The sequence below is a fragment of the Toxoplasma gondii genome, chromosome X (assembly GCF_000006565.2).
Source record: "Toxoplasma gondii ME49 chromosome X, whole genome shotgun sequence".
Classification (NCBI taxonomy): Eukaryota; Apicomplexa; class Conoidasida; order Eucoccidiorida; family Sarcocystidae; genus Toxoplasma; species Toxoplasma gondii.
The window spans coordinates 6674562-6702056 of NC_031478.1; the positions used below are offsets into that span (position 1 = coordinate 6674562).

The 27495-nt window shown below is 53.9% G+C and overlaps 3 protein-coding genes across 3 annotated transcripts; 2 read left to right on the forward strand and 1 right to left on the reverse strand.

The window, feature by feature from the left end:
• Positions 1 to 1670: 1670 nt before the first annotated feature.
• Positions 1671 to 9251, forward strand: TGME49_215010 (hypothetical protein). Its single transcript, XM_018779670.1, has 5 exons — positions 1671 to 4201; positions 5106 to 5770; positions 6331 to 6565; positions 6914 to 6994; positions 7177 to 9251. The coding sequence occupies exons 1-5, from the start codon at positions 3267 to 3269 to the stop codon at positions 8024 to 8026; spliced, it is 2766 nt and encodes a 921-aa protein (XP_018635713.1). The 5' UTR covers positions 1671 to 3266; the 3' UTR covers positions 8027 to 9251.
• Positions 9073 to 15938, reverse strand: TGME49_215020 (hypothetical protein). Its single transcript, XM_002370782.2, has 9 exons — positions 14629 to 15938; positions 13586 to 13840; positions 13135 to 13252; positions 12306 to 12457; positions 12097 to 12165; positions 11480 to 11562; positions 11034 to 11090; positions 10372 to 10453; positions 9073 to 9657 (listed from the first exon to the last, which is right to left on the reverse strand). The coding sequence occupies exons 1-9, from the start codon at positions 15300 to 15302 to the stop codon at positions 9555 to 9557; spliced, it is 1593 nt and encodes a 530-aa protein (XP_002370823.1). The 5' UTR covers positions 15303 to 15938; the 3' UTR covers positions 9073 to 9554.
• A 488-nt stretch (positions 15939 to 16426) lies between these two features.
• On the forward strand, positions 16427 to 26921 carry TGME49_215030 (hypothetical protein). Its single transcript, XM_002370783.2, has 8 exons — positions 16427 to 20636; positions 21362 to 21535; positions 21975 to 22831; positions 23551 to 23901; positions 24609 to 24751; positions 25019 to 25121; positions 25503 to 25573; positions 26288 to 26921. Exons 1-8 carry the CDS (start codon positions 16799 to 16801, stop codon positions 26337 to 26339), a joined length of 5589 nt encoding a protein of 1862 aa, XP_002370824.1. The 5' UTR covers positions 16427 to 16798; the 3' UTR covers positions 26340 to 26921.
• Positions 26922 to 27495: the final 574 nt, after the last annotated feature.

The window sequence follows — 27495 nt, forward strand, 5'->3', positions numbered from 1 at the left end:
GTGCCTGTAACCCCCGTAACGCCCCTTCAGACCGAAGAGGAAACCCGGCAAGAAATCCTTGGTGGATGCCATACCTTTTTCAGCCGGCGACCTCAACAAGCAGAATCTTACGGGAAGACCGCCGATGTCCCCGCAATCTCTTTATTCTGATTGAACTACTTCAGGCCAGGGATTCCGAAAAATCACACCAAAAGCCGGCGGTCGAAAGAATGTTGCCTCAGTGGCCATGACGAAAGCGAATGCTTCCTGCCTCTCCCGGATCAAACATGGCAGACACGCAGATAGCACAGTGAGCTCCTGGAGAGGAATCACGCACAAGGCCGCGGATCTGTGAGACACGCTGGAATGTACGCCTTCAAGACTCTCGATGTCCAACGCGTTTTATGCGGTTGCAGACGAAGAGCGTTTAGTTGTAGGAGACTGTTGTGGATGCAAAACCGACAACGAAACGTTGCTCCCAAGCAACATATAGAAGTTGGGAATTCTGGCCGGCGACATCCCTGACTATATGGTATCATTAGACCGCCTGCACTTCCAGCAAAAAGATCTTTCTCTTTCTCACTCGTACCCGAGCATTAGGGTAGAGCTCCGAAAGAAGATGTCTCATCAGAAGTCTCTGGACCTCTTCATTTTGTGTCAAACAAGCATCCGTGCGTGTCGACAAAACTTACGCAGTGGACGAGAGATCAGCTTGGCGTTACGCTGCGTTGCTTCGTAGACTACGACCATTCGGGCGAACCAGCGCAAAATTTCGTTGTATCGCTAAAAATCGCACTCCCATTCAAATAACATCATCGCATCACACCGTAGCGGAGTTTACGATTTCCGCAGTGTTACTCGATCCGCTGCGCACTCGACCGCAGAGATCTCAGGAGAGGTCAAACATTCCACAGCACTTCAAGGATTTTTTTTTGCATTGCGCAGCATTCTTCAGTAATGTATGTTCCGTTTGCCGTCGCTTTTGAACCGGTTTGCATGCGATGTTCTGGATCGATCGCAGGAGTCACTGTCAGAGGCGTGACTTTTTCCGTCTACTATCAAGCTGACATATCAGACGTTTCCGGTGGAACGAGAGGGTCACCTTGCTCGTTCATTATGATCATTTTGACGGTTCTATGTCTGCTTTTTTTAACACCTTCGAAAAATGCATTGCTGTTGCTTCGCAGTTAGTATATCTTAAACAGCCTCCACATTAATCAGGTCTCAACTCTGTTGCCTGTTCAAACATTCCTGTGGTTCTTCAGTGATCTCGGTTCAGAAGAAACAGCTTTCGATGCTTCGCTGATTTCGGCGTTCCATTCGCACGCGTGTAGATCTCTTTCGCAAGAGGTCTCTTACCTACCTGGAGCAGAAGGTGATCATTTCCTCCCTGGTGCTGTGTCAAATGAAATGACTGGCTGTTCGGCCCACTTGCCAACGTGGGATACTATGCGTTGTGGGGCGTGTGACACCCTCCTCTCAAGTTCTGCTTCATGAACTTAAACCACTTAGAACGTGAGGATATTCCAGTGGGCTCTTTTCTGCAGACTATTTGCTTTGCAAAAGCTTGCCCGACCCACATTTGGGAGTTCAGCTGTCCTAAAGTCCGATGGATGTGTCTCGCTGGAAGGCGTATCATCATTAGCTTCTGCTTGAAGGGTATCTCCACATTTCGCAATGAATGTCGATTACCACGGACACAAGACCGGAACATGCAGGATGTCATGAATCCACACTGTTCCAACAACCGCGTCGCTACAAGTCGCTCCAGAAAATAGCCAAAGATCTTAGCCTGGACGCCAGTGTATTTTCCAGAACAGCCCCTTTCGACAGCAATGCTCTTGCAGTGACTAACCGCAAGCTTCTGCAGCGTGAACAAGGCTGAAGGTTCACGGGACAAACATCAATCGGAATCGGAAACCGTTCCATCAGGTCGCACGGAAAAAACTCTCCCTACACATTGCGGATCTTGCTTTTTCTTGAAGGGCACTCGACCCCTGCCACACAAGCTGTCCTTGTGACGCCGCAAACAGAAGAGATCGCGTGGAAATGTGAAAACCAGAAAGCCAAAAGACGATAGCCGCGAAACGACACAACGCTGGTGAAATCGAAGCATCTATGGAGTCTTGAGTCGCCCGCCGTGCACGAGTAGCTCGGAAACGTCTTCTGGGCGGTGCGAGGGGGTTGTTTCGCCTTTCGTTCTTCTCTGTTTACTGCTGAGGCGTTTTCCAGCTGTTTCTCCACATGTTTCAAGAGAACGGACCCAATTTTTCGAGGCCATTCTCGGCGCCCTTTGCCGCTACACCCCCCTTCTTTTCCTAGGATCTAGCGCGAAAAGCGCAGCTGCCGGCAACTTCAGCAGAGGGGCGGCACAGACATGGGCTAGGCTGCCTGTCCCCTTTTCTCAGCCAGTCGTGGAAAGAGACGAACCGGCAGGTTGCGAAGACAAAGAGCCAACTTTCTGCGGGACATCTTCTTTTCGAACGGCGGAACGCTTCCGTCGTCGTCCAGTGTGTGACTCTTTCTGCGCACACGGTTTCGACCTTGACACAGCTGAACTGGAACCTGCGCTGTCTTCCGCTTTTTTTTCCTTCACACCCGAGTTTTGACCTTCCACAAAACTCATCGCAACGCTCTCTGGCGCATGCGCAGACCAGCAAGGATTACGGTCTTTGCTTTTTTTCTCGCGGATCGGTCGTGAATCCGCGAGTGCCGTGTCACCAAAAAGCGCTGGAGCGGAGGCCTGGAGGGCGGCCGGGACCTCGCGTTACGCCCAAAGTTTTTTGTGACCGAGTTGTGAAGCAATATCTGTCTTCTCACATTTTCGAACTCGCTTTTTTCGACCTGACCCTCTTCGGTCGCAGACAGCGCGTTTCGCAGCGAATCCGGTTGTCCAGAGTCTCAAGCGGCAGCTAGCCACATGCCAGGGGAACAGGAGGGAAACGCCGGCAGAAAGCTGGCGTCCACGAAGACACAGCTTTTCTAGGGGACTGAAAAAGATATCAACGCAGCGAGACAGCGAAGGCGATCTGAACAGAGACGGAATGACACGAGACTGTCGCTCCCGTCGCCAGGCGCTGCCGACTGTTCGCTTGGTCCTCGCTTCCCTTCTCACGAGGCAGAAGCAAGATCATCGACAGATCCTCTTCGGTTACTCCTCGCTTCTACCTTCCTTGTCTGCGCCCTTCCCTTCTTCAGCGAGTCGTTTTCTATCTCGCAGGCACCCACCACTGCTCTTCCTCGTGGCTTCGTAGACTCCGTGGTCCTCCATATATATATATATATATATGTACTTCTGTCCTACATATATATATATATATATATATATATGTATGTACATCTGTGTCTCTCCCTCTTTGTTTATGTTAGTGTGTGCATCTCTGTATCTCTTGGTTGTCTTGGTTCTGCCGCCTTGTTTCTCGCGTTTCTTTGTTTCCTGCGAGGGCCTCTGCCCCGCTCCTCTGGCTTCGGGGGTGCTTGTCTCCAATGGGTCACCAGGTGCCTCCCTCGATTTCATCTTTTGTTGGACCGCCGATCGTCTTCTCTGCTCCGTTTCCTCCTCTTCTTCGATCTCTTCTTTCTTTTCCGACCGCTCATCTCAAACAGGAAACCTCTGTCTCAGGAGCTTCTTGCTTCCGCGCCTGTTGGTGTCAGCAGTTCTCTTCTCCCCTCGCTTCTCGAACTCAGCGTCTCTTCTCTCTCTCACTTCCTTCTCCACCATGGCTTTAACGGCTGTCTCTTCCGCCTCTTCTCGCTCTCCCCCGTCTTCTCCCAGCGCCAATCCTCATGCCTCTCCCGCTCTTGTTGCATCTGCCTTGCCCTCTTCGCGGGGAACCACCCACAGAGTGTCTCCTCCGATCCCGACCGCGCCCAGTCCTCCTCTCTCTCGCCCCGTCTACTTGCCGCCTCAGTACCTCGTGCAAAACGCGCCACAGACCTGTCATGCAGTTCCCGTTCCTCCGGTGCATGCAGTTCCCGTTCCTCCAGTGCATGCAGTTCCCGTTCCTCCAGCGCATGCAGTTCCAGTTCCTCCGGTGGACTCGCCGTCGAATGGAGAAGCGAGAGAAGGCCAAGAACTCCACGGCTGTCTGTGCTGTCTGCGTTCCTTCTCGCCGACGCTTTTCGTGTCTGCCGTCTTGGGGACTTGGATGTTTGCTGGCGGCTTCGGCGGAGAAATTGTTCTCGCCCTCGCGACCCTCCCGGCGATCTTCATTGTCTACGGGTAAAGCGCCTCTTCGAATCGCCTTTCCACCTCGACGAGAGAGGCTCTTCCACTCGCTTTCACTCGCAGCTTCTAGACATGTATACGCAGACTTGCGCATATGCGCGCAAGCCATGTATACATATCTACGGACTTTGAAGGTTGACTTGCGTTCCGTCGTTTTGAAGCATGACCACAACTCATGAAGGGATGGAGGAGACGCCCCTTTGTGCGCGAGAGACACAACGAAAAAAACATAAATCTCTGCATTTGTGGACGAGAGGATTCTTCGTCTGTGTCCCTGTCGACCTGCAAACGAACAGCTCGTCTCCCTCGTCTCTCACACACATCCACGTAAATGAGGCAACTCGTGGTGAGACCCGTTTCGCGTCTCCACATATTTACGAATGCTTCTCGAGTTCAATCTACGCCCTTGATATGTATATACATATATATATATATGTATATATATTTATATATATTTATATATATGTATACCGCCGTTTACATGTTACTGCACCGGGCAGGGATTATATACTATACCTCTACAGTGGTATTAGCAGTATCTAGTGTTGATGTACAACAGACGCTCTCCTTGTTCCACTACCTAATCATAATCTATTGTTCCAGATATTAAGGAATGTACGCAACATCTAACTACACAACGTTATGCCAAGAAGGATCCCAGATTACCCTGACCATCTTTGTTACATATATATATATATATATATATATGTATATCTATTTATATATATATGTATAGCGTGATGATGCCTACGCGACGCAGTCAGTGTCTGTATCAGTGGATCTGTTTTGGACGTGGAGCTTTGAATTCACAGATTTATGTATATCCAGTGAGTGTGAGTTTTTCTTTTTCAGATGCGTCGTCGGAAGAGCGTGTGCGTTGTTGCTGTCTTGTGCGCAGACTGCATTCATCGGTGAAGGCTCGGAGTTTGTCGGGAGTATCACTCCTGGAGTTTTTCTGGCTTGGGGCGTTTGTCTCGGTTTTTGTCGCCATGTGTTTGGAGCTGTTGGCGAACGCGACCCTGTACAATGCCCTTCTTTCTTGTCTTCCGCCGCTTCCCTCGCCTTCTCGCGCTTCTCAGTGGGCGTTGAATGACCTGCGATCTCTCGCCTCAGGCTCTGCTGATATCTCCATTGCGCCTTCATCCGACTCTCCGCTCTTCCACCCTCCGCCTGCAGATCCTCTCTCTCCGTCTGCGCCTTCGTCCTCTTTGTTTCTCTCGCTCTTGCAGTTCCTGCCCTCCTGGACCTTCGCCCCGCTTCTTGCGCCTCTGTCTCTCCCTTTTTACTTTCCTCTGTTCGAATCCAAGGCGGCGCCAGGGTGCCTCCGACACCCTTCGCTTCAGAGCGACTCCTCAGCAGCCCTGCACTCTTCTTCTTCCTCTTCTGTTTTGTCTGCTTCTGCCTTTTCTGCTTCGTCGCTCTTCTCTGCTTCTCCTTTGTCTGCGTTCTCTTTCTTGCCGGACCACAGTGGCGAGCGGTGGCAGAGGTTGTTGTCGACGCTCAACGGAAGGCATGCGCATGGAGCTCTTCCCACTCTGGGGTGTTCCCTGAGCCTCGTTGCATGTAAGAAAAAAAAACCAAACACAACCTATCCTTTCTGTCCTCTCCTCTGCGCCTTCCCGTCCCCTGCTTGAGACAGCTGAAAAGGCCAGAAGTCAGCGCCCCATAGGAAGCCTACGTTTGCGTTCTTCTCTGTCCTCCACGCAGGTTCATCAGCGGTGCCGTCACTTGCTCCTGCCCTGTGGGGGGAGAGTCTTGTCTCAGGTGTCTCGGGAGGCGTTTTCGGTTGATGCATGCACCTTCTTTTGCCGAGAAGACGCCTCTGTTCTTTCTCACACAGCTCTCCTGTTGTCGGCAGCCTTGAACGTCTTTTCCTCGTAGTTGTTTCCTCGACATTCTCCCGCTGGACATGCGAGACGCGCTTTTTCTAGGCACGAGTCCCGCCGCTCGAATTGTTCTTTGTTCCTCGCTCTTTTCCCTGCCTTCACAATCTTGCTTCCCACTCTTAACGACGTGTCTGACTCTCTCGTACTAGGCGACCCGAGTACACGATGTTTTTCTCTCTGCATGCATTTTTTTCTTTTCTTGATTGACTGCGCATGCGGTTGTGTCCCCTTTCTCAGTCATGATTTTCTGTGTCGGCTTCGTGGAGGAGTTCGCCAAGCTCGTCGTGCTGCAGCGACTGCAGGTGTTGCCAGTTCCTCTCCCTCTCGCCTGGGGAGGCGCCGAAGAGGCCTCGTCCGAGAGACGCAACGCCTTGGAACAGAGAACTCTGGGTGGCTGCTGTAGGCCTTTCTGGACGAGATACGTCAAGCATCCTGTCGGCGTCTGTCTCGCCGGGTGTGCCGCTGGCGCAGGGTAGGCGTGAGAAACCAATCGCATGCGTTGAGGAAAAGCAAGGGAAACGGGAGCGTGGAGTGAGGAGAAGCAGAAAAAGGCACATCCGCGAGAAGAAAGAAATGAGGCTTTCGAAGCAAAGACAGTGAGGGCTCAAGCGTGCAGGGTCCGATCAGGCGCATGCGGTTGCAAGGGGACAAGAGAAGAGCTTGTCGAAAAATGGGAGGAAAAAAGTCACAGGCAAGAGAAGCCCGAGCGATTCTCGCGACGACGGCTGCCTGGACGACTGAGGTTGGCATAAGTTGCCCGCCGCCATGAAGACGCGGAAAACGCAGAAAGGGAAACGAGATCTGTCTGTTTCTTCTTCAGATTCGCCGTGGCGGAGAATCTCAGCTACACGCTGGGCCGCAGAGGTATCTTCGCAGAGCACCTGATCGTCGCCATCGTTCGGTGAGTCGCTTGTCTGGGTCTGTTTTTTCGACTTTTCTCCCTTCCTGCGCTTCGTCTCGAGACACTGTTTTTTTACAACTCCATTCCCCCCCTCTCGACAACCTTTCTCCCCCTTTCATTTACCCTTTTTCGCGCCTTCTTTTATGCATTTTTTCGATCGCGCTTCCTGCCTCTGCGTCCAGGACCTTCACAGCTGTTCCGTCTCACATCGCAAACACGGGGATGGCGGCGGCGAACTTGGCGCTTGCTTGGCACGCAGCATGCGCGCTTCCGGCGGCTTCTCCGTTTTTTTCTTCACATCTCGAGGCTCACCAGCAGCCGCTGATTCCTGGTTCTTCGCGCGCTTCAGGCCATGCGCTCCCGTCCTTTTGGCGGTGCCTTCTGCCCTCTCTCCTCGTCCCTTCGCTTCTCCATGGAACGTATGACGCAGCTTTGCGTCTCTCTGCAGCCTACGCACAGCCCGGCCCCGCAGTTGACGACAACGCCGCGGTAGTCGCAGCAGTTTTCCTCCTCGTCTCCTTCCTCGCCTGGCTTCTCACGCTGCTGCTTTTTTGGCAGAAATGGCGAAGGGTGTGCGACCTCCCAGCCTTCGGAGGGAGTTGCGCCGCCGCCTTCGGGCCAACTGCCCCAGAGCTGCGCCGCGTCCACCCGCAGGCCTCCGGCTGGGACTCGCGCGCGCAATGGGTCTCCCCACAGGCGGCGCAGGCGCCGGAGACTGGAGGCGACGACCTGCTGGCGGGCTCCGCAGCACAGAGCGCTCCCCTCTTCTGCTCTCCGAGCCCACAGCGTTTCGCGCCCTACGCGGTCGCGCCGGCCTTTCCCTTCGCGACCCTGGCGGCGGGCACGGGCGAGACAGGCGTCAGGGCAGATGTGCTCGTATGGGAAGAGCGGCGACGCGAGGCGAACAGGCGAATTCAACAGCATGCAAACAGCCTGCATGCGACCGCGCCGGCTCAGTTCTCGCCGGCTCCAGCTGCGGTGCCGAGAGCCGAGAAGCCCACAGGTGAGTGGGCGAGCCTAGCCCAGAGGTGAAGGCGCGCAGTAGTCAGCGACTGCGAAGAAAAAAACTCGCGTTCGGAAAGGAGGCGTGGAAAGGACGGAGACATGCAGAGCAGTGGAGAGGACGAAGCGTGTGGCGAGAAACGCGAGAAAAAGGAGGGATATAGATGCAGGAGACAAGGGCATGCACGGGGAGGGGAGCTAGAGTAGTGGGGCGAACAGTCACGGATCCTTAAGGAGACATTCGCAGGCAAGTCGAACGCAGCAGGATGTGGAAAGAAAGTTGGCCTCCCCAGTCCACCTGAGGCAGACCCTTGAGATCCAGAGCTCGTGCTCTGTTCGGAGATCTCTCTGCTGTGGTTAAATGTCTCTTTTTTTCCCGACTGTTTGTGCGGTGCGCGTTTTTGCGGCGCCCAGGTGGTGTGTTTGGAGTTCCATTTTCTCGGCATGGGGGTTCCATGCATGCATCGATGTGTGAGGCGCCTTTTCTTTAGCTGACAGACAACGAGGTCTGTCGACAGATGTATACAGCAGTGGCTGTATCACGCTCTCGCCGTGTCTTTTAAAAAATTTTCTTTCTCCCGGACAACACTGAAAAACAACTCGTGGTGTCGCAGCCTCCGAAGCAAATGAGACGCCTTTCGGCGAGAGGCCTTTGACTGGGGACCTTCTTCTCCCTTCTCCTCTCGCTCCCTACATGGCTCGACCCAAACCAAAGTCGCGGCAGACAGCCCCTGCATGCACTGGTGGAACGACACCCCGTCGGGACATGAACGCGCGAGTCACCTGTTTACAGCCTTCTTCAGTCTACGAGAATACATCTAGAAATATTTATATTTACATATATATATATATATATAAAGATATATATATTTATATATAAGTGTATATAGTCGCATGTACATATGTGCACTGATGGCGAATATCTGCAGTGGGAGGCACGCAGACGTCTGTAAGGAGATAGCGCAGGTTCTCTCCTGCGAGCATGCGCGTCACCTGTGAGCAAAAGATTTGCCGCGGCAAGCCGAGGCTTTCGGAGGCGCAGCGATTCCTCAGAACTCGCTCTCGCACCGCCGACTGCACTGCATTCAGAGTTAGCGCCTCCTGCGCTGGATCAGCAGGCGAAAGATTTTGTGCCTTCGGCCCACACAAGAAATCTGAAGCTTATGTCCTTCCTTCACTCCTCCCTCCGAACGTATTACACCACCGCAGACACGCATCTGGTACATTAATAAACAAGAATCTATGCAATCAAGTTATATACATATACATATATATATATATATATATATGCAGATACACATGACAAACACTGTATAGCGACCTCATGTCTATGGATTCCTGTCTGCTCCGATATCTGTGTAGAGCATTTATGCGTTGTGATTTGGCCAGTTCTCTGGCAGCGTTGTATGCATCATGTTGGTCGAGAGACGCTGTCGACTTCTGACTTTCTTCGAAGAGTAAATAGCAGGGCGTTCTGCTGCATCTCTACATGCGTTTTGACAGCCTGAGTTTGGAGTTTTGTGAGGGAACATGGAGAAACGGGCGAGGCAGAACTGCCCTAGAAGACAACTTTGTCGTTCGGATCGATCCAGTTCATCACCTTCAGCTTGGGTGTGTTGTGTACAGTCACGTCCACGTCGACGCGCTTGGGCAGGGGATTTCTGCGAGAGAAACGAAGAGAAAGAGCCTTCCCTTTTCACTCCTGCAAAGCTTTGAAGCAACGCGGGGATAACGCACTGTCCTTGTTGCCGAAGAAACACTGTTATGCTTCCCTTTCGCAGTCTCTCAGCTGCAGGTGCCTTCTTGTTTCTCCCCTCCTCTGCTTCCTAGGCTTCTCGCTCTCTTTCCCCGCCCTCGCTGTCCCGCATAGCTTTCTGTGTGAAGTCCTAGAATGTATTTCGGCAAAGTCTCAGGAAACACTGGAGTCCTTGTCCTATCCCTTCTGTGTTGCCTTGTCGCATGGAATGTTCTGTTTTCTTCCCCTTGTGTCTCGCCTTCCAAGCGCTCCTTTCTCGCGTTGTCCGTGACGCTGCGATACTGGCCTCTCTACGCGCCTTCGCGCCGCCGCCGCCAGAGCCTCTCCTTTCGGACTGAGGCACTGTCGTCCTTCGTTACGAAGTCGGAATGGTTCACGAGACGAGATCCACATTTGTCCCCTTAACTCTATGCGCCGTGTCGTCCCCATATATGTCAGGCGCCCGCCTCTGATTCCGGCAATAGGTTGCGGAAGAAATTTGATTTGCATCACCTCTGAGGTAGTCTACAACAGTTTGCGGCTTCGCAGATGAAAATAGGGAAATGTTAAAAAGTGTATTTCTCACGGAAATGCAGTTGTTTTTCGGTTTGCTAAGATGGAAACGCCATTCTTCGCTCACCGTTTCGCGGGGAGGGGAAAGGCAGACATCATCTCCACTTCGATGTTCTGCCGCTGAATCCAGTCCTGCGTGCTCCGGAAGCCTAGCGAGAGTGCATGCAGGGAGAGAAACATCCAGAAACCTTGTGGAGGCGGCGAACTTGAGAAGCAGCTTGTGCCTCGGCTACCACCAGCGAGTTAGAGAAAAATCCACTTGCGCTCCAAAGAAAAGTTGATCCTCGTCGGGCCAGGAGCGAGGGCGACGAGAATAACACCGGGAAACAGAGAGAAGACCGCGGGAGAACGACTTTTTTGAGAGCCGAGAAGGAAGCCGATGGCAACCACAGCGAGAGAGAAATGGGCGCGAGACACGAAGAGGAGAAGAGAGTGGAATGGCGGGGAGGGAAACAGACAAAGAAGACATGAGATGGTTGGAGGAGAGAGAACAACCACAGAGAGAGAGACAAGCAAGAACAAGAGAAAAGGACGAGAAAGATAGGTACGAAGAAAGAGAAGAGAGAAAAGGAGACAAATGGCATAGGGAGAATGAAGAGGAGAGGGAGAAAAGGGGAGAAAGCAAGCGAGGAAGACAGACGAAGGGCATCGAGGGAGGAAAGCGACAGAACAGACAAAAAAGAAAAACTGAAAAAGAGGAAGACAAAAAAAAACAGAAAGAGGACGCACCTCGAAATTCGTGCTCTTCTTGCTCATCCAAATCCTCGTCTCCCAGCTGGTCGTAGCCTGCGCGACAGGGCAAAACGAAACGACAAAGAAAAAAGTGAAGAAAGGGCATCAGGCGACCCGGACGACTGAAAAAGCCATGTCCAAGACAACTCAGCAAGGTAGAGAGAAGCAAGACCACTGACGATCCAGGGAGGAAGAGGAACAGGAAGAAGGAAAGGAGGACGAGGAACGCGGGACAGTCAAGGGAAAAGAGGAGCAGAAGATGCCCGGGCGGATGAATACGATGGGGACAAAGAAAGCAGGTTCGGCAAAAGAAAAAGCAGACTCCTGGGAGGTTGTGGCTTTCTGCGATTCCAGTTGCGAGAAACACAAACGAGACAAAACTGGTACCGTGAAAACAAGGACCCTCCCAATGTTTTTTCAAGGAACGGCTCGGGACGACATACCAAGCTTAAGACTGAAGAGCGCTTCTTTCATTCGCAGCACCGCCTTCTCCCGCGAGACTCTGCGCGTGTACGGCGTCGCTAGTCTGCATGCAAGACAAAGGACAGGCTCGGTCCCGAAGAACTGCGCGCGACCCTGAGAAACCCAAGCCTCTCAGTTCACCTTTGCCCCTCAAAAGCGTCGAAGCGATTTTCGACTCTCTCTCCCTCTACACACACGCGCATTTACATACATATATACATACATATATCTACATATATTTACATCTATATATACAAATATATACGTATATATCCATATATCTACATCTATATACATATATTTACATATATATACATGTATACACATATATATACATTTGCACAGCAGAAACTCAGTGTATGCATCTATTTATGACAAGGCATCTACGCATGCCTCTACATGAATAGATACGTCACATGTTGCTGTAAAACTGTTCACGTCAAGATCTCTCGATATATATATATATATATGTATATAGGTGCGAATGTGTACGTTGATGGGGACAGAGGCGCGCATATGTCGAGCCGTGCACTGCGCTTCTGGAGAGAAGAAAGGAGTATGTTCCACGAGTGCCTCCTTTTTTCTCCAGATCCCTTACTCGGTGCGTCGGAGGAATTCGGCGACCGAGAATTCCCGGCAAATCAGTTCGACAGTTCTTTCCTTCAGTCTGCGGAGAAGAAGCGAATCAGGAGAAACGCAGATACTTCGGATGGACAAGTCAACTCTAGCACATCGGTGCATGCAGAGCGCCAAACGTGGAAACACAATTGGACTTCCCCCAACCAACAAGGGACCCAGAGGCCTCACCCATAGCGTTCTCCTAGCTTCCGGATCGAGAACCGCGCAGGGTCCATGGAATGGAGAAAGAAAATGTACTCTCGAAGAAGAGGATCAACGCGGCGGTGGGCGGGGAGCTTCAGGGGAAAGACCCGTGGTAGGAGACGGTCGAGACCGCGATCCTGAAGAAGACAAGCAAAATGGGGAAGAAGAGAGCTGTGCAACAGTGAAGGGCAGCTGAAACAAGTGGATGCCGGCGTTGAAGCAGAGTGCCGAGCAAGTGGGGAGAACGCGAAGAGAAGAAGGAAAAGAAATCTGTCAGATGAGCGAAAACGAGGGCAAAACGAAGGCCTGTGAGGCGCCGTGTGTGCCGTCCAGCGTAACGAGGGTCGCGGTCGAAAAAAAGCGAGAAAAAAACGCGGAGGGAGAGAAGGCGGTGCTCGAGAAGGAAAGAGAGCGAGTGAAGGCGACGAGAAATCCAGAGACAAACGAAAGCGAGAAAGCGAGAGAAGGTCGCGAGAGCGCGAAGCAACAGAGAGGTGAGGAAAGGCAAGCAACGAGTAAGGTGCAAATTGCAGACGCCAGGAAAACGTCAAAAAGCACAGCGAACTCTGCAGGCTTCTCGAACGCCATGCGCAACTTCCAGAGTTCACGCATGCACCCCCAAACGCGAAAGGCCTCCCTGCGCGCTAAACGCATCGGCCAAAGTGCGAGAGCGATGTATTGTCTTTTGAGATCAAAATCGTAACACAACAGATCTGGATTTAAGCTGCAGAAAACGGCCCCCAGGCAAGCCGCTTGAAAAAGACAAGAGTTCCGAAGACGAGGACAGCTGCTCATCATGGTTATATCTTCTCACTTTCCAGTAACGGAAGTTTTCAGCAGTATTTAACACAGGGAAACGGTTCTGCGAGAAGTCCACGTATTGATCGCCGGTTTGCGTGCGTCTGTTGAGCTGGCCGAGATTCTTCGGGACTCTGGAAAAGGAAAAGAAAACGCGTCTACTGAGATGGCTGGACACCGCTGCTTCACCCTGCGGTGCTGTCGTCATCTCTGGCTCTCCCGTCTTCCTTCTCTCTCCCCGTCATCTTGTCACCCTTCCTCCTCTGCGTTCCTCTCGCTTCCTCGACTCTTCTTCTGTCCTCCTCTATCTACGCTTCCGCCACTCTTCGTCTATTCTTCTTCTTCTCCTCTGCTCCTCTCCTCCGTCTCTACGCTTTTTCTACTCGTCGGCGCCTCCCCTTCTTCTTTTCTCGGTCTCCTTCTCTTCCTCTCGCATCCACCATTTGTGTGCCTCGTTCGCTGCGTACGACTTCGCGACTGAGATGGGATCGATGATTCTGAACTTGTACGGAACGGTGTAGCCAGCGAGGTGCCGGCCGCGATTCTGGTCGACGACGCGGCCGAGCGCGAACCAGTTCAGCTTCGCCTCCTTCTCCCGCGCCTCCTCCGCCGGCGAGCCTGAGCCGTCGTAGAGCTCCGCCAAGTGACGCATGCCGTGACTAGCGAAGACGGTCCGCCAGCTCTCGCCTCCAGGCGGCCTGCGCGGGAAGCGCCAGACTCGTCTGCAAGCGCCGGAGCAGAAACCAGAAAACTCGAAACCACTCGCGGAAACTCATGCAGAGAAGAAGAGAAAAGGACGCGATGAGACGAAACAAAGAAGAGACGAGGAGAAGAAAAGAAGAGAATGAGAGAATGAGAGAATCAGACAATGAGAGAAGAGAAGATGAAGGCACTCGGGGAACTCGAAGGGGGAAAAGACAAGGAGCGAAGCTGAGAGGACAGCAGAAGGAGAGAAGAAGCACCGAGGGGAGACGAGGAGAGAACTAAACTCGCGAGGCGCATATGGGAGGAGATCGTTATCGAAGAAGGATACGCAGTGCTGGGCACAAAACGCAGAGATACGCAGAGCAGAAGATACGGAAAGCAAGAAAAAACGATTCGCGGCGCTGCGTTCGCAGAACCACACGAGGCGTGTACAGACAGTTGAGGAACTCGAAAAAAGGAGCCGGCGGCAGAGGCCAGTTTCAAGAGCTTTGGATTTACGCCAGGCGAGAAGTCAAGCCACGGCTGCCAGGCGCGCGGCAAGACAGGAGAAGACTCGACAAAGAGACGCGCGGAACTGAGCGATCTGGACAGGAACTCCGGTTTGCACGGAGACCAAGAAAAGCGAGAGGAAGCGAACTGGCGAGAGCAGCGTTCCTGTAGTCCAGCGCAGAAACGCGCGGACCTCTCACTCCTCCTTGACGATAGAACCAGCAGCGCCTCTCACCTGCACCTCGCGCGCAACTGGACTACCTGCGCTCAAGAATTCGTGGACAAAACTGCTCATCTTCTTCGTCTCGCGGCTCACCTGTCTTCGCCTCCACAATTCGCGCGAAACGGCTGGTCGCCGTCCTCCACGAGGCCTCCCGTCCCCGAAAAAACTCGCCGAGTCTTTCGTCCTCGCGCAGCGGCATCTCCGGAACCAGGACTTGAAGCGACAGAAGACGAGGCACGAGAGGAAGAGACAAACGGCGAAGAGCGAAACGAGAGAGAAGAATCGAAGGCAGGAGAGAGAGAAGAAGAGAACGAAGACAGGGAGGAACGCCGCAGAACAGGAGACAACGTCGAAGGCGCCGAGGGAGTTCCAGGAGAGGGAGGCGTCTCTGAGGCGAGAGGAGAGGGTCGCCGGACAGCTCTGGAGAGAGAGGAGAGATGCGCTGGACGCGACGACGCCTCAGAGTAAGTGTGGAGAGAGGATAAGCGAGAAATCGAGGCGTCGAGAAGAGTGAGAGGAGCGACAGAACGCGGAAAACCGGCGCGTGCAGTCTTCAGAGAACTGAGCCTCCCCTGGAGCTCCCGCAGAGAGGCTGGCGCCTCTGTCGTGAAGTCCGCGTCGTCCCCGCGAGCGGCGCATGCAGGAGGGATAGGACGCGCTGCCAAGAGGCCGTCCAGCTTCGAACAAAAACGAAGGGGAAGTCGCGGTGTATGCGCAGACACCGCAGGACTGAGCACGCGCTCGGGCGCCAGCTGCAGTCGCAGCATCTTGCCGCGCCAGAAACTCGAAGATAAGCCGAAAGGTGGAGGAAAGAAGACGAAGAAGAACGAAGACGCGGAGAAAGGAAGGAGAGACAGAGAGACGAGGAGAAGAAGAGGATGGATCACGCAGAGAGAAGAAGAACGAAGAGGGGAGAAGAAGAGTGAGGAGGCGAACAGAAGAGAAGAAGAGAAAGAGGAAGGGGGGAAGACGGACAGAAGAATGGAAGACGCGAAGAGAAATGCTGCAGAAGAGGCGACTCTCTCCAGCGACGCCTATATCTCTAGCTGTTCGCGCGACTGCAACTGAGAAAAAGAGAAGCTTCTACAAGAAGCCTGCGTCCTCGACGATTCGAAGACCTTCTGATGAGCCTCGAAGGCCAGGAAGAAGCTGCATGCGCGTGAATGCAGCGTTTGAGTTTGTCGACAGGACAGAGAGGTTGTTTCCCTCTTAGTTCTCGTATCACTTCTCCTCTGTCTCCTCATTTGCGTTCGCTTTCGACAGATCCGTCTTTCGTTTTCTCCCCTGGCGGCGGACAGCTGAGGGAACCTGGTGCGTTTCCGCCCGTCTCCTGCGCACAGAGGAAAAGAGACAGAAGGCGCTCTCTCGCAGAGAAGAAGAAAAGTCAGGAGAGGAGCGAGACACGAACAGGGTGAGGAGAAAGGAGACTCGGAAATCGAGAGAGCGAGGAAGAAAGCGAGGAAGAGAGAAGCGCGATTTGCGCGCCTTGTGTGTGTGCTGCATGCGCATGCGTCTCACCACGAGCCGAGTCAACTTTTGCGCCTTTCCTGTGTTTTCCGTCTAACTTTCATGCATTTCCTTTCTAGGTGTCTTGCGCCTTCTTTTGGTTCTTTTGTGCTTCCCTAGTGCTCCTTTGGCAAAGACGAGACATGAGAAAAAGAGAAAACGCACACACTCAACAGCTTTCGATTCTCGCGGTGGAGGTTTTTCCTCTCTCTCCCGTCTTCTTTTCCCGGTGGTCGTCCTCTTCGTCTTCCTTCCATTTCTGAGTCGGCTGTCGGCTTCTCGGTCCTGCCAATAACGTCTCCTCATAGCTCTCTCTTCCTGCTTGTTTTCTCGCGGTGCCGCTGCCAGTCTCTCCTCCGCTCTCCCTCCTTCAGTCAATTCTCCACTCCTGTTTCTCTCCATCTCCTCTTTCTCTCCATCTCCTCTTTCTCTCCATCTCCTCTTTCTCTCCATCTGCCCTCTTGTCTATATCGCCCTCTGTTAAAGTTGTCTCTCTCTCTCTCCACCTCGGTGTGTATCCTTGGCGTTTCTTCTCGTTCCGCCTCGCGCGATTCCGCTGCCGTCTGTGATGCGCATATCCTTTCGCTTTCCCCTTTGTGCATTTTTGCGCCGATTAACCAGTATGTCTGCCGCGTCGTCTTCGTCTCCCTTCTCCTCCTCTCGAAGTTCTTCTCTCTCCTCTGTTCCTCGCAGCCTCGGGCGTCTCCGCTGATCGTCTTCGTCGCTTCACCGGACCGAGGAGCGCCGCAGACACAAGATGGCTTGTCGCTTCTCGAGGCCGCCACAGGAGAAGAAGTCCGCGCTCGCCACAGCATTCCCCATTCAGCGTCTCTCCGGCCGCTTCCTGCCGCCGTCCGCGTTGCTCGAGAACCTCGCCGTTCCGCTCCTGTTCGCTGTATGCACACACCAAACAGTGCTTCTCCCCGGCGCCGCCGCGCGCGGCAGTCGCTGCTTCGTCTTTCTTCCATGGCTGCTTCTGGAAGCGAACTGGGGGGCGCTACGAGCTCCGGCCTCTCTTCCTGAGTCCTTCTCCTGTTCCCTCTGCATCGAAAAGGCGAAGCAGCGGAAGCGAGGAGAGCAGACGAAGGACGAGCAACAGCGAGAGACGCACAGGGAAGCAGATCGCAAGAAGGAACAGCGAACACAGACAGGAGCATCTCGCGACAGCGGCAAAGAGCGAGGCTCGTCGCCTACTCGACCTCTGCGTCACGGAGCGAAAGAGGGAGGAGACAGAGGACGAGGAAGGGAGGGAGACGAATGGAGAGATGGGAGGGAGAGATGCGTCACAGAGGAGAGAGGAAGCGGAACAGGTGGACGCGCGAGAGAGAGATGCGAGAGAGAAGAAGGGAGATCTCGAAACAGTGGCAAGTCCGTCGGTGCGGCCGCGGCCATTCGCGCAGCCAGGGAAGCTGCAGACAGCATAGAGAAGCGCCTCGGATTCGACCCGGCAAGCGACATCGTTCGAAAGCGTGGAGATGCTTTGAAGGCTTCCCTACGAGTTGCCTTGCAACGACGGAAGCCTTCCTTGCCTTCCTCCTCTTGCTCGTCTTCCGACCGTCTCTCTCCTCCTTCAGCTTCCTCGTCTTCCTCTCCCTCTTCTTCCTCTTCCTCTTCTTCGTCTTCGTCTTCCTCTTCTTCGTCTTCGTCTTTGTCTTCTTCTTCTCCTCAGCCGCCGTCTGCACCTTCTTGGCCATTTCTGTTTTCCCCTGCGTTTGCTTTCGGAGCGTCTGGGGGCTCTGCATGCTGGCCCGTGAGTCTCCCTGGAGGCTGCGCGCCCCAGCGCATTCTCGTCGCGCTCGAGAGTCGCGCGACCGCGGTCGCGGCGGCGCAGGAGCTGGCGCGCGTTCGCGGTGTCGCGTTGGGCGCCGAAGTTGGCCTCGCTGTGCGCTTTGCCTTCTGTTCGAGCGAGGCTACGCGGCTTCTCTTCACGACGCATGCACTGCTGCTCCGCCACCTTCTGCGAGACCCGCTGCTCCTCGGCTGTCGCCTGCTTCTGCTGGAAGTTCCGCACGTCCGCGCCGCTCCTGTCGATCTGCTCCTGGGCCTGCTGAAGAAGATCACGGAAAGAAATCCTTTTCTCCGACTTGTGCTCCTTCTGCCTGACCATGCCGCAGACGCCGACGCGGTCCGCCTCCTCCAGAGAGGCTTCGACGCGCGCGATCCCCGCGACCTGTCGTGGCGGAGACACCGGAGAAACGGACGGCTACGCAACGCAGCCGAAACGAAGGGAGACAGAGACGCAAGCAACCGAACTGCGACAGTCCGAGACGCTGCAGACGACAACCAAGGAGACAAAGGCGCACACCGAGATGACACAGACAACGCTGACGAAGACGCCAGAAGAGACGACCCCGATGATAGCGAAGAAGAGACAGGAGACACAGGAGAAGAGTCCAAATGTCTTTCAGGTCAAGCTGCCTTTGAGACTCGCTGGGCCTTGGCTGGGGGAATTCCGCGGTCCAGCGTCTCCTCAGAGCCTCGCAAGAGACGGTGGGATGTGAGGGCGGACGGCTCTTGCGCCTACAACACTGCTGAGCTTCAACGGCTTCACCAGCTCGCTTATGGAAACACTGTTCAGGTCGAATTCATTGCTCCAACTGATGCAGCAGCTCTCCCTCTTTCTTCGCTCTCTGCTTCCTCGTCTTCCCCGGATTCTCCGTCTCTGCCTGCGTCTTCAGCTGGTCCTCCTACAGTGTCTTCTCGTCCGACTTCTGCTTGTTCCTCCGCTGCCTCTGTCTCCCATGGGTCGCCTGCTTCTTCTTCGTCTGCGGCTGCTTCTGCTTCTTCTTCACTTTCGGCTTCTTTGGCCGCTGTGTCTTCAGAGAGGTCGTTTGCCTCTGCTGCTGGGCGTCTCGCGAGGTGTGGTGGTGTGACAGAGGCGAGACAGGTCCGCGAAGAGACAGAGGAGCTGCAGTTCGCGGGAGGCATCTCGGAGACAGGACCGCGAGAGAGCAAGCGGAGGAAGACCGGAGAAGCAGAAACAGGCAGTGCGCGAGAACGCGACCAAACAGAGAAGCAGGCAGAGGGGCGCCTTTTAGCTCGCGAAAGAAGCAGCGAACGCGCGAGCGGCGAGACGCAGCCTGCCGCGGTCGACGGGGGAGAGCAAAGGAGTCTCTCGGGAGCGAGACGGAACGCGGAAGACGGTGCAACGAGGGAGAAACGCGGAACAACGTCTGGGAGAGGCCTGGATACAGGGGAGGCACGACGACGGACGGCCAGTGTCGCTACACTCTCTTCGGACTCGTCGAGCGAGGAAGCGGCCTCTGTCTTCTCCAATGCAAGCAGTGTAACGAGCGACGGTCCAGCGCAAGATGCAGAAAGCGTCGAAGACTCCGATGCCTCGCGTTCGAGCGAGGCCGAACGGCTAGCGAAGAAGGAAAAGAAGGGAAAGGGGAAAAACAAGAAGGCGAAGAAAAAGGAGCGAAAACAGAAGAAGAGAAAGAAAAAGCTCGAGAGAGCGCGAGAGCGAACACCCTGGGTTTCCTCTTCGCTCCCCAAAGAGACTGTCTTGCTCTCGAGTGACGACGATCGAGTGCTCTCTTCTTTCTCCGAAGACGAATGTATCCTCCTTGAACCTGACGCGTTTCTCCCCAGTGGCAAACTACGCTGTCCTCGACCCCCCGTTCCGCCTGCTCTTCTCCCATCCATATCGTCTTCCTCTTCTTCTTCCGCTTCTTCCTCTGCGTCTGCCTCTTCTTCCTGTGTGTCTCCGGTGGAAGCAGCCACAGCCGCGCTCTGTGCTGCGGTGGAGCGAGCGTCGTTGCTTCAGCATGGCGAGCCGGAAGGCGACTTTGTGGGGAGGCGAGGGAGCAAGAAAAGCAAGCGCACTGTGGCGCGTCGGAGAGCCGTGAAGATGCAGCAGAGAAAGCTGAAGAGTTTAGAGAGTCAGCTTCGAGCGGGAGAGGCTTGCGTGATTTTGGGGAGGAGCCCCAGCGGTTCGTGGAAGGACTTGCGGTCTGAGTCTCCTGCGAGGCTCCCGAGTGAGCGGCGCGCCTCAGACATGGAGAGGCCGTCGGAGGAGACAGACCAAGTGTGGGGAGAGAAGCGCGGGAGACAGGACACCGAGAGAGACCGGAGACATGTTATCGAATTCACAACCGCGGGAGTCCACCGCCGATCCTTTTCCGAGAGGGGCAGTGCATGCAGTGACGGCGGAAGTGACGAAGCGACCGAAGATGGAGGCGAGAGACAAACGCATCAAATCTCGGCCGGCAACCAGAGGGTGCCTCTCGGAGCCGAGGCAAAGAGTCGTGTGGGGGGGCCTTCTTCTTCCTCTTCATCTTCTTCCTCTTCATCTTCTTCTGCTTCGTCTGCCTCTTCTTCTGCTTCGTCTGCATCTTCTGCTTCGTCTTCATCGTCTTCTTTTTCCTCTTCTGCCTCTGCTTCTCGCGTTTCCGCCGCCGATTCGGGATTCGACAGACAGGAGACTCAGGGCCGTCGGAAAGTTCGTTCTCCTCTCTTCTTCCCGACATGCAAGCATGCGCGGCAGTGGCGGACACCCTGCGTGCTCTCTCTGGAAGAGCCTCTCTTCCCCGTCAGTATTTTCTACCTGCGGGAGCGGGGCTCCGACCTCCTTGCCTGTCTGGTTGACACGGGTGAGTTTTTTTCTCTTTCCTTACTCCCCTCTGCCGCGCTTCCTCGTCTCCAGACTCCGCGCTCCAGGTGTGGTTTCTGTCTTCGCCGTTGCTGTCTTTTCGCGGCTTCTCTCCGTTGCCTTCACGAGTGGATGTGCAAATGCGTCGTTGTCCCGCCGCGCATTTGCTTCTGCCGACGGGTGCAGACCGAGACACTGAGCGGCGCAGCTGTGGGCAGGTCCGCAGCTGGAGGGATCAGCTCCTGGGGTCTCGCCTTGACGCAGACAGGTCATCGCTTCTCCCATTTCTGCATCTGCGTCCATCCACTCACGCAACAATATCCATCTGCAGCAACAGATGCAGACCTACATACTTGCATACATATATCGGTGTAGATTTGCGTATATATATATATATATATATATCTACGTATATCTACATGTATATATATATATATATATATATATATATATATCTACATATGCTTGCATGCAGGTTTGTATATAGGCGTAGCGGTGCCTTCTGGTAGTCCTCAGGTTTCGTTGAAATGGAGTTTGTTTCGTTGGCTGGTTCAGTTCTCGTCGTTTTCTCTCTGTCTCTGTCGGGGCTTCAACCTCTCTGCATGCGCCCACGCCTGCACGAGAGAGCCGGAAGCGACGGTGCTTCTCTGTCTGTTTTTGAGACCCTCGCGTTGCCGCCATCATCCCTACTTTGTCTTCTCCCTTCGTCGGCGCGCGTGTCTTCAGTGCTTGGCTTGCACCTGAAAGAAGGGAAGAAAGTAAAAGGAGACTTTCTTCTCTTTCTCCCCTCAAACTCAGCAGTTGTGGTGGTTCAAAAACGCCTTCGGGAGGCCGCCGAAAAACTCCTTGCTTCTACGGAAACTGCCGTCGGCATCGACATCGTTCGACTCTCCGACGCAGGTGCAATTTCGTTTAGGACGGAGTCTCAACAAATCACACACATACATGCATATACACAAAACTATATACATATATATATATATATAAATGTACATGTATATCCATATACATATATATATATATATATATATATGCATGTGGTCACTTGTTTGTTTCTCACAGATTTTTGAGGAAAGTGCGAAACTCGCCAACAGGAACAGATTTTTTCATGCAAGGAAACGCATCCACAGATAATGTATACACCCCAGTGTACTACGTAGGGGTGCATGAGAGAGATCGTGGTCCTCGGTTTTTGGCCTGAAGTCGACTGCGGGAGGAGGTCTCGGATTTTTTTCTTTTCTCGATCCGTTTTCCCTCGCCTTCCGTCCGCGGCCCTCTCGTCGCTCCCCATCTCGTCCCCGTTTCGGATCTGCGCCGTATTTCCTGCTGCTTTCTGCAGATCCTTTCCTGCCCGTCTTGCCTTCTTCGCTTGCGTCTGCATCTGCCTCGCGCCGGGTGTTTTTGACGGCTTCGCTGCTGCCGCCGCCCCTGCCGTCGGAGGCGGATGTGGAACGTTTGCAGAAAGTGGAAGAGCTGAAGGACGCCGTCTTCCCGCAGATCACCACCGTCGTGGACTGTATGTACACTCGGCGGTTCGTGAGCCACCCGAGCCACCCGGACCTGTCTGTGTCGGCGCTCATCCCGATCGACAGAGGCTCCGCGCTGCTTCGCGCGAACGCGGCGGGCAACGTGAGGCCCGGAGCCGCTTGCTATCGTCTGCTTCCACGACATGGACAGAGCGTCTCTTGGTTGTTGAGTCCGCGCGAAGACAACGAAGAAGAAGCACCCGAGGTGCAGCTCGGCATCGGAGGAGCCGCTGCGGCGAGGGGGCACGCACAGGCCGAGGAAGCGAAGGTGACCACCGACTCGCGGCTGCCTTTGTTTCCAGTGCCGGATCTTCTTCTCCAGCCTCTTCTCCCGTCGCTGCTTCTGCTCTTCTCTCTCGGATTCTCGTCGCTGTCGTCGCTTCCTCTGCTCGCGCCGCCGCAGCCTTCCGCCGTGCGTCTCGCGATGGCGCAGCTGCGAGCTCTGCAGGCAATCACTCGAGAAGACGACAGAGAAGAAACAGAAAGGAGAAGTCAGGGAGAAGACACGGGAGATCGCTGTGGGGAAGCTGCCCGCAGTGGCGTTGACAAACGGCGGCGAAAACGAAACGGCCCAGTGCTTTGGACTCTCACGGAGCCTCTTGGAAGAATGATGGGGGAAATCACCATGAAACCGCAAATCGTTCGACTTCTCTACGTCAGCAGCCAAGAGGTACAGTCGTCGAAACGCACAGGAAAAATATTATGTTTCTTCTGTCTCGAACCGCATCCAACATCCGTCTGTTCAGTCTCCCTCCAAATATTCAACTCGTCAGTTCTCTATCGATCGCACTATTTGTTTTTGGAAAAAACTCAAAAACAGTGCAGCAGCGTTTAGTCCCTTCCGTTGCGAAGCAGTGTCTAACCTGGAATTCGCAATTTGAGAAAAATTGTGCAAACAAATTGTTGAACATTTTTTCTTTTGCCGGATAGTGAACTCCAACGCTTGAAACTCTCTCAACCTCTTCAGTTGAAAGGTGGTGTACAGCAATCATACATACATACACACGTACAAACATACATACATTGTATATGTACATATGTGTATATGTATACCTGTCGAATAGGAGATGAATATGTGCCTTAGTTTGCATGCAGATGACCTTTGCGGTGGCTGGTGGTTGTTGGAAAGAGTGTGACCAGATTTCACCTCCATCTCTCTGTTGCATTGCCGGGTCGCTGGTCTGCAGACTGACTGTCGCTTCCTCGCATGCGGTGAGCATCGGTCGGCAAGTTGTGCAGGCCTTCACGCGATCCAGAGACATCCGTTCGCGCTCGTGGTGCATGCGCAGAGATCTCCCCGGTTTCGTTCCTGGATGCTTTCCAAACTCATGAGCATTCGCTTTTTCCACCTTGTTTCTCCGTGCCGCTTCTCGTACGTTACACGCTCAGACCGCGAGCTGCTCCGTCGAGTGTCTCACCCTCGCTGCGCTGCTCTCACTCCCCTCGCCATTCCTGTCTCCTGAAGCTGTCGCCGCGCTATCTCCGGCTTCTTCGTCTCTCTCCGCCGCTTCCGCGGCACTCCGCAGAGCGAAGCAGAGGCTGCGTTTAGTGAAGCAGATTCTCGGAGTGGTGGGCGGCGATCTGTTAACTCGGTACAACGCGTTTCAGCAGTGGCAACTGCACAGAGAGAGACTCGGAAACTGGGCGAAAAACCACTGTCTAAACGAGGACGTCCTTGCCAAAGTCCCCGCCGTCGTCGCCTACCTGCGCAGGTGCATGCAGACCTTCAACCTGCCGTTGGTGAGAAACGAGCGGAACGAACGACGCAGCAACGAAACAGGCGAGGCGAAGAAACGAAACGCAAAGGAAAGGAGCAGGCAGCGAGACCAAGCAAGAAGGGGAAAGGCAAAAGGAGAGAGAGGACGAAGGTGCAACTCGAGGAGAAGGAGACAAAGAGAGGAAGAAGAGAATAGGAAGGCGAGAGGAAGGGAGAAAGGAAGCGGGGACGAAGGAAAGATGGCTTGTGGAAGACCACAGAAATCGGATATAGAGACAGAAAACCACAAGAAACCGAATTGCGTGAAGCCGGAGAGAGCGACAGGCGTGTGTGTTCGAGCAGAGAAGCGAGAAGGAAAAACCACAGCGCTGCCCATCTGTGTGTCTCCGTATGTTGATGCGAAGAATAGAAGACAACTTACATGAAATTCTTCACGCGTCGTTTTCGCTATTCGTTCCTGTCCGTGCATCTTTATCTCTCTTTCCAGTCTCTTTCGTTTGAGTTCTCTGGTGCGCGAGCTATCCGTTAACATACATTTCTTTGTTTTCTTTCCTTGTGTCGTCGCATCCTCTCTCCACTGTCGGTCCCTTTCTCGACTGTCCCTTTCTCTGTGTGTCTCTCCCTTCTCTGCTCGCCTTGTCATTTCCTTTTTTTCGTCTCATTCTTCTCCTTCTTTCTCTCCGTCTCGAACTGTCTGCTTCGGTCCCCCGCTGCCTCTCCGTTTTCTCAGGTCAGCTGCGGCGGAGACGGCTTGCAGGTCCAGAAGGCGATTTGTGCCTCTTTCTTCTTGAACTGCGCCTTCCGAGAAGAAAATGGCCTCTACTCTCTCCTGACTCCCGCGAACGCTGCGTCGCATGGTCTGCTTGTTTCGAGGTGAGCATGCGAGCAAGGAGTTTGGAAAAGTCTCGTTGGCTGCAGATCGCTCCATCTTCTCTTCTCCTTTCGACCGCGCGTTGCCCCAGTTCACCTCTGTCCGGCGACGCGTACTGGCCTCTCTGCAACGAAATGGCACACTGACGGACTCCCGTTTTATCTGAAAGCTGCTCCACGAGCTTGCGGCGACACCCAGGGGGACTGCGCGTGACCTCAGACGCATGTCGCCCTTTATTCGGTCTCTTTTCATGTGTGTACACTCTGCAGCATGGACGGCGACTTATCGGATCCACCCTCGCTCCCTCGTCTCGCTCTCCATCCTTCCTCTGTGTTGGCCAATGCCCCGCCGCCGTGGCTGGTTTTCGTTTCGGTAAGAACCTGGAAACTTGCCCACTTCACGCGGCTCTTGGCAGAGTGTTAGCGGGTCTTTCTCTTTCCTTCCTGCAGTCGGTTTTCAGGCGAAACAGCTGCGTGCAGAGATGGGCGATTCCCCACCAGTTTCGCGCAGCAGAGAACGCATGCAAGTACACTGGCGCCTGAACAGGTGGAGGGGGTCGAACCTTGACATGCGTATCTCTGCTCCCTGTGTTCTGTCCATGCGACGGACGCTCGCGTCACTTGACTCTCGGAGATAGGGGCTTCGCAGAGTGTGACAGCACTTTGGATGGATGCTTTGTTGTTTCCGCCTCCCTTTCCACGTCGTCGATGATCCCAAGAACTGGTTTCAAGACCTTCTGCGTTGGCTCTGCAGGCGCAGCGGAAGCGGGACGCAGACGGCAACGCTGTTTTTCTCATGCAAGACGTCACGGCCATTGACCCTGAGTACGTGGATGCGTCGCGGTGAACATATCAAATTGCAGAAGCGTCTGTTTTCCTCGTGTTTGTGCGGGTGTGTCTGTTCGAGTCGGTAGACGCGTTCGTTTCCAGCGAGGATCGCGGAGTTTCGTTTCCTTCTCTCTATACATGAATGCGCGGCAATGTCTATCCTCGAGGCGAGGCTCCCAAGGACGGGCTGCTCGGTTTCGCGGTGTCTCCGAGTCTACGCATTTTGGTTTTGATCCTTGTGTCGTTTCCCAGTGGCGGTTTCTGGGGACGCGTTTGTGTCTGGGAGTGTCTTCGTGTGAGTATGCATCAGAAATTCTCGCGTTGCTTGTGCAGTTGCCGAGAGTCATCAAAGGTCCCCCATGGATTGCTGTTACATCCTCCTGCACATTCAGCAGCAAGGTCACTCTTCGCTGTGCACTTGTAGTTCTGCTGTATATATTTATACAATTTTCAATGGTAGATAGGGAACAAACTGTCTCCAGACGTTCTTAACCCAGCTCACGTATTACATCTGACGGTGAACAACTTGCGCAGTGAGAGAACGTACAGATACAGACGAGCATCCAAGGCGAACCGTGGAAGACAACTCAAGCGTTTTGCGAGCGTCGACCATCTGGAAGCGTAGCCGCTTTCGCCTCTCGGAAATCCATTCTTTTCGAGAACTGTGTTAGAGTGAGAAAGAGGTTTGCGGTTCCTGTTTTTTCTATGCAGGTGGCTGCCGGAGGTCGCGGGTCACCACTTCTGTTCTCTGAGGGAAGCCTGAAGCAGGGCTGGTAAAGAACGGGAGGACAAAAGGGACAGGGAAAACGCCGGATCTGGAAAAGAAGGAACAAAAGTCGAGCAAGCAACAAAGAACCTCTCCCTGTAGTTTGCGGTACTTTCGCCGCCTGTGTTTACCGCGGGGACTGGAACCGACGATCAAGTTCTTTGCCTCGAGAGGTTTCGACATTCGTCACAGTGGAGGGCAAACGGCAAGCGCTGTGTGCGCTGGTTGACGCTGAGAAGCTTCACCGACCTCAGACACTGAGACTAGTTACAGTAGATCTCATTGTTTTCTGGAAATGGAAGTCAGCCGAAAGTCGCGGCAAACGCCGCAACGCTGAAACTTTCCACGCAGGGCTGGTGCGGTACGGAAAAAACGGATACACGTAGCCAGCCGGTTCTTGAAAGCGCGTTGCACGAGAGGAAGACTCGCAACAGCGAACGCCATGTGACGTGAACGTTCGAGTTCCGCTGTATATTTCTGCGCAAGCTCAATCGGCAGAGAGGGGAAAAGCATGTCTTCAGACGTTCTCCACCCAGGCAGAAACTGAGTAGTTTTACTGGCGCCGCGCGTGTATTTCGATTTTGCCCGAGCGGCTTCTTTCACATGCTCAGATCCGCAGCAGAAGTTATCACACCGAGGCAACTTGCAACCGCCTGCCGCGAAAAGCTGCAGACGTCGCCGGTATTCGTCAACAAACTTTGGAAGAACCGCGAAATTAGGCACACAGGTACACACCTGGGACGGAATTAACATGACAAGTAAAGGGCCATCACTCTGGCGCCTGATTCCCTTCGTCTTCCCCTCACACGCATCTTATCGGTTACTCGTAGACTGGAGACAGCGTTTCATGCCCCGAGGAATGCAGATGGAATCAGAGTTGTCGTAAGAGGTCCAGTGAGCTGGTGGTGTACAGCAACCGCGTTCAATTCTACATTTACTTCGCTCCCATGGACTGTAGTACGTTGAAAGTGAAACGTATTTAGTGCCAAGCTTAAACGTAACGCCACTTGATCTCCCGCGTTTCCCATGAAGGCTGAATAACCGTTTTCACTTGCAGATCAGCTAGTTTTCCCCGCACAAACGTCGTGCAACCCTGTGTGGGCCTCCCATGGATCTCGAAGGCGTTTCCGAGGAACTTGCGTGGAGTCTTCAG

Bases quoted from the DNA above. Each gene is read 5' to 3' on its own strand.
- TGME49_215020 (XM_002370782.2), bottom strand. From the start codon at position 15,302: ATGCTGCGACTGCAGCTGGCGCCCGAGCGCGTGCTCAGTCCTGCGGTG. The intron at 11,563-12,096 runs GTAAGGGATCTG...TCTTGCATGCAG, and splicing joins GAATTCCTCCGACGCACCGA to ACTAGCGACGCCGTACACGC. The intron at 10,454-11,033 runs GTGCGTCCTCTT...CACTCTCGCTAG, and splicing joins AGAAGAGCACGAATTTCGAG to GCTTCCGGAGCACGCAGGAC.
- TGME49_215030 (XM_002370783.2), top strand. From the start codon at position 16,799: ATGGCTTGTCGCTTCTCGAGGCCGCCACAGGAGAAGAAGTCCGCGCTC. The intron at 21,536-21,974 runs GTGCAATTTCGT...TGCTTTCTGCAG, and splicing joins CGTTCGACTCTCCGACGCAG to ATCCTTTCCTGCCCGTCTTG. The intron at 25,122-25,502 runs GTAAGAACCTGG...TTGGCTCTGCAG, and splicing joins CGTGGCTGGTTTTCGTTTCG to GCGCAGCGGAAGCGGGACGC.
- TGME49_215010 (XM_018779670.1), top strand. From the start codon at position 3,267: ATGTACTTCTGTCCTACATATATATATATATATATATATATATGTATG. The intron at 4,202-5,105 runs GTAAAGCGCCTC...TCTTGTGCGCAG, and splicing joins GCGATCTTCATTGTCTACGG to ACTGCATTCATCGGTGAAGG. The intron at 5,771-6,330 runs GTAAGAAAAAAA...CCCCTTTCTCAG, and splicing joins TTCCCTGAGCCTCGTTGCAT to TCATGATTTTCTGTGTCGGC.